The 3,337-nt window shown below is 37.3% G+C and overlaps 1 protein-coding gene across 1 annotated transcript; it reads left to right on the plus strand.

Annotated features, from left to right (window-relative positions):
• Window positions 1–396: 396 nt before the first annotated feature.
• On the plus strand, window positions 397–2,924 carry LOC111021336 (FK506-binding-like protein). Its single transcript, XM_022298255.2, has 2 exons — window positions 397–798; window positions 1,634–2,924. The coding sequence occupies exons 1-2, from the start codon at window positions 714–716 to the stop codon at window positions 2,515–2,517; spliced, it is 969 nt and encodes a 322-aa protein (XP_022153947.1). The 5' UTR covers window positions 397–713; the 3' UTR covers window positions 2,518–2,924.
• The last annotated feature ends 413 nt before the right edge of the window (window positions 2,925–3,337 follow it).

Raw genomic sequence — 3,337 nt, forward strand, 5'->3', positions numbered from 1 at the left:
AAAAAAAGAAAGAGAATGCGAGGGCATTTTCGTAATTAAACCTTCACCAAAAGTCAGAAAGAGTCATTGAAAACAAAAACTCCAATCTTAAAAATTTGGGGGTAAAAAATCTCAATTTCCCCCAAACTCGTGACTAAAAATGTAATTGACACATAATTTATTTATTTATTTTCAAAATAAATGCAAAAAAGTAACAATAATTAACTATTATGGTCTATTCAGGGGGGCGTGGAATCTGGCACAGTCTTCGCTTACGTTGACACGGTGTGTGATATCGGAGACGAAGTCAGTGGTTTAATTGGTAAATTAGACCAAAGTGAAGGGCCATTTACATAATTTATCAACATATAATATATATATATAACTAAATTAAAAAATAAAGAAGTGAGACACTTTTTCCGTAAGCTAAACATCAAATCTTAATCAATAACGTATCAAGAAAAACCTCAGCAATTTGGCTTAAGTTCCTCTAGATTCTGCTATTCCTTAGCCAATCCAAATTCTTCCCTTTTCGAGTTTCGCCCCTTCCGTCTCTCCCAAGATTTGCTCCAACCTCTGTTGTTCTTATTGTCTTTTTCCCCTTTCTGAGAGCCCACGCCTTGTTTCTCTGCTTCGAGCCGATTCTGTGGCACTGATTTTGTTCTTCTTCTGCAACCACGTTTTTTTTTTAATTTTTGTTTAGGTTTCAATCCCATCGGCTTTTCAATTCTCGTATGGGTAGTTGGAGAAGAGAGAGAGGAGAAATTCGTGACCAAGAAGTGACGGGGACGAGATTACAGGGCAGAAACGCACGTCTAGGTAAAATGCTGTTCATTCCATCCTTTTATTTAACTCTTGATTTCGTTATAATTGCTGATGCTTTGATTGCAATCAAATGATTTTGGCTATATTTTGATTTTGTGTCGATTTTCTTTGCCGCGAGTGCTCCCTCCGTTGCACTTGAAGTCGGTTGCGATCTCCACGAGCGGCGGTTCTCGTTTTGTTTTTATTAGAAAAATGGAGAGTGGGGTGTTCGAAATTTCTCGACGTTTTTGGTGATCAAGATGTATATCTATTTATATTTTGTATAATTGTGTGATTTCTGTGATGATTCGTTTTTGAAATACTTTTGTTCTTGATGGTTACATGATTATGATCATTCTGAAGAATAATTGGTAGGTTTCGTTGCTTATATCTACTTTTTTGTTGGAGCCTTTCTTAATTCTGAAATTTTCTCATCAATTTTTTGTTTCCAACTATAACTTATCAATTTGAAATTTTTGCTTTAACATTTTTCTCTCTGACTGATGTTACTTTTCTTGTTTTGGTATCATTATTTGGCAATGATGTTGTATTAGGGAAATTTCTGGACCAGCTGTAGTTTTATAGCAGATTCTGATACCTGTTTTTGGGTTGTTATGCATGCTTGTTATTATTCCACTTTTCTAGTGTTGTATGCTATGCAGTGGATTCAGTTTTTAGCATTTTGAAGTCTCTGACTATATTCTATTTCTATTTTATCTTTCATCTCTGAAAGTGACAGTAGTTTTGTGTTTTTCCTTGTTTTGGGTGTCTGATTTTAGTATTTATTTTGCTTACTACTGGTGAATTAGTTTTGTAGTCTAATCGTCTTGCCGCTCTTTCCCTTTTACAGTTAATTGGCACTCCGATGTGCCATCATGGGAGAAGAAGTTTTGTTCCTCTGTTGGGTTGATTCCATGGAGAAAGCTGCTGGACACCAAGAAGTGTATGTATCTCTACGACAGTGTAGTCAAATGGAATGACTCGGCAGGCGAAGAAGCATTTCACAATGCAAAGAGTAGATTTTGGGCAAAAATCAACGGCCTTCCTTGCGATATATCAATGCCTGATCCTAACATCTATATAGATGAGATCGATTGGAATTGCAGTGTTGACCCTGACCTGCTATTAGACCTGGAACGGGAACCGAATCCCCCAGTAGTTCGAGAGGGAGATGAAGTGATTGCGGGTTTGTATGAGGCTCTTGGCCTGTATCAATCATATTCGGGCACTGGATGGGGCGAAGCTGAAGAAGATTTTCAGAAACCTAATGCTGTACCATTTAAAGCAGAGCATGGTAATTTTGTTCCGAATGCTGATGATGGAGGAAACTCTTGGGAGATGAACTATGCTCCCAAGAATAGTGTAGGTTTGAGAGATGAGTATTTGAATAATTCAGTTGGTTGGAATGATTGGGGGAATAATCACAATGAATCAGACAGAAGGCTTACAGATGGGATTTGGAGAACATCATGGGGGGATGCAAATGCAAACAGCAAGAAGATGAGTGGAAATTGGTACCATTCGACGTCGTTCAAAGCTTCAAGATTCCATTGTGATGGCTATGGCTATCAAAAGGAAAATGGTTGGAGAAACAGGAGAGGAAGGAAGAGGGTAAATTTTGCTCATGAAGCTCATGCTCCAGAAACAAGTTGGAATCGCTTCAATTCTAGTGCACCAGTTAGCCACCATTGGTCTGGCCATGCAGTCCAGAGGAACCAGTTTTGTGAATATTGAGTCTTATATCATTCGTTATATTCTTTGTTAGCCTCAGCTAGAGATTTACATATAAAACAGGCAAAGTACGTCTCGTTTGCTTTCTCACTTTCTCTACGCGTTGCAAATCTCGGTGAGTATATATATATACAAAAATATCGTTAGCGGATATATCAATTCTCTTCTCCCCCTAATTGCTTTGTACAGTAGAGTCTAATTGAGCTATATTTTTGACGCTGTTGGTTAGTTCATACCTTTATTTGGTGTATACAAAAATTTCCCTGTAAATTATGTTACCATCCTGTTTCGTTTTTGAAATTCATTGCTTGTTCAATGGTTTTGGCCCTGTTATTATTGGGTTTTGATGTGACTGTCTGGTTTTGGATTATGTGGAAAATAATGAAGTGTTTGATGAGTTTCGAAGCCAATCCATTTATTAGGCGCGCCCAAGGTTGTGTTGGTTGAATGCCTTGCTTTTATAAACATATGAGGTTTCCTTTTCTGTAGAACGAATTGCTTTTCTTAAATCTGAAGAAGCTCAATTGTGATGATATTGAAGTTCTCCACTGCCTTTTTCTAGTAGTTGTTGGACGCATCATCTGCTAATCTGAACGTGCGGATTTGAATTTGATTGATAAGAGTTTGGCAAGTTTGCAATAATGAGAACGATTACTTGTACTACTCAACTTTTTGGATTAACTATTAGTGAAAATTTGTTTAATTTAGGATGAACTCCTAGTTTGGAACTTTCATATGTATGGGCTGAGATTATAACCACGATCTTCCTTGAACTTTCATAGGAAACCTTGTCGACTTTGTCAAAGGATTGATTTCCCACGAT

Source organism: Momordica charantia (assembly GCF_013281855.1).
Source record: "Momordica charantia cultivar OHB3-1 chromosome 5 unlocalized genomic scaffold, Mcharantia_2.0 BLBB01000005.1, whole genome shotgun sequence".
Classification (NCBI taxonomy): Eukaryota; Viridiplantae; Streptophyta; class Magnoliopsida; order Cucurbitales; family Cucurbitaceae; genus Momordica; species Momordica charantia.

What these genes read in the sequence shown, in the direction of transcription:
- LOC111021336 (XM_022298255.2), top strand. Translation starts at nt 714, where the DNA reads ATGGGTAGTTGGAGAAGAGAGAGAGGAGAAATTCGTGACCAAGAAGTG. An exon ending in GGGCAGAAACGCACGTCTAG is followed by an intron (nt 799 to 1,633) that starts GTAAAATGCTGT and finishes TCCCTTTTACAG; the next exon opens with TTAATTGGCACTCCGATGTG.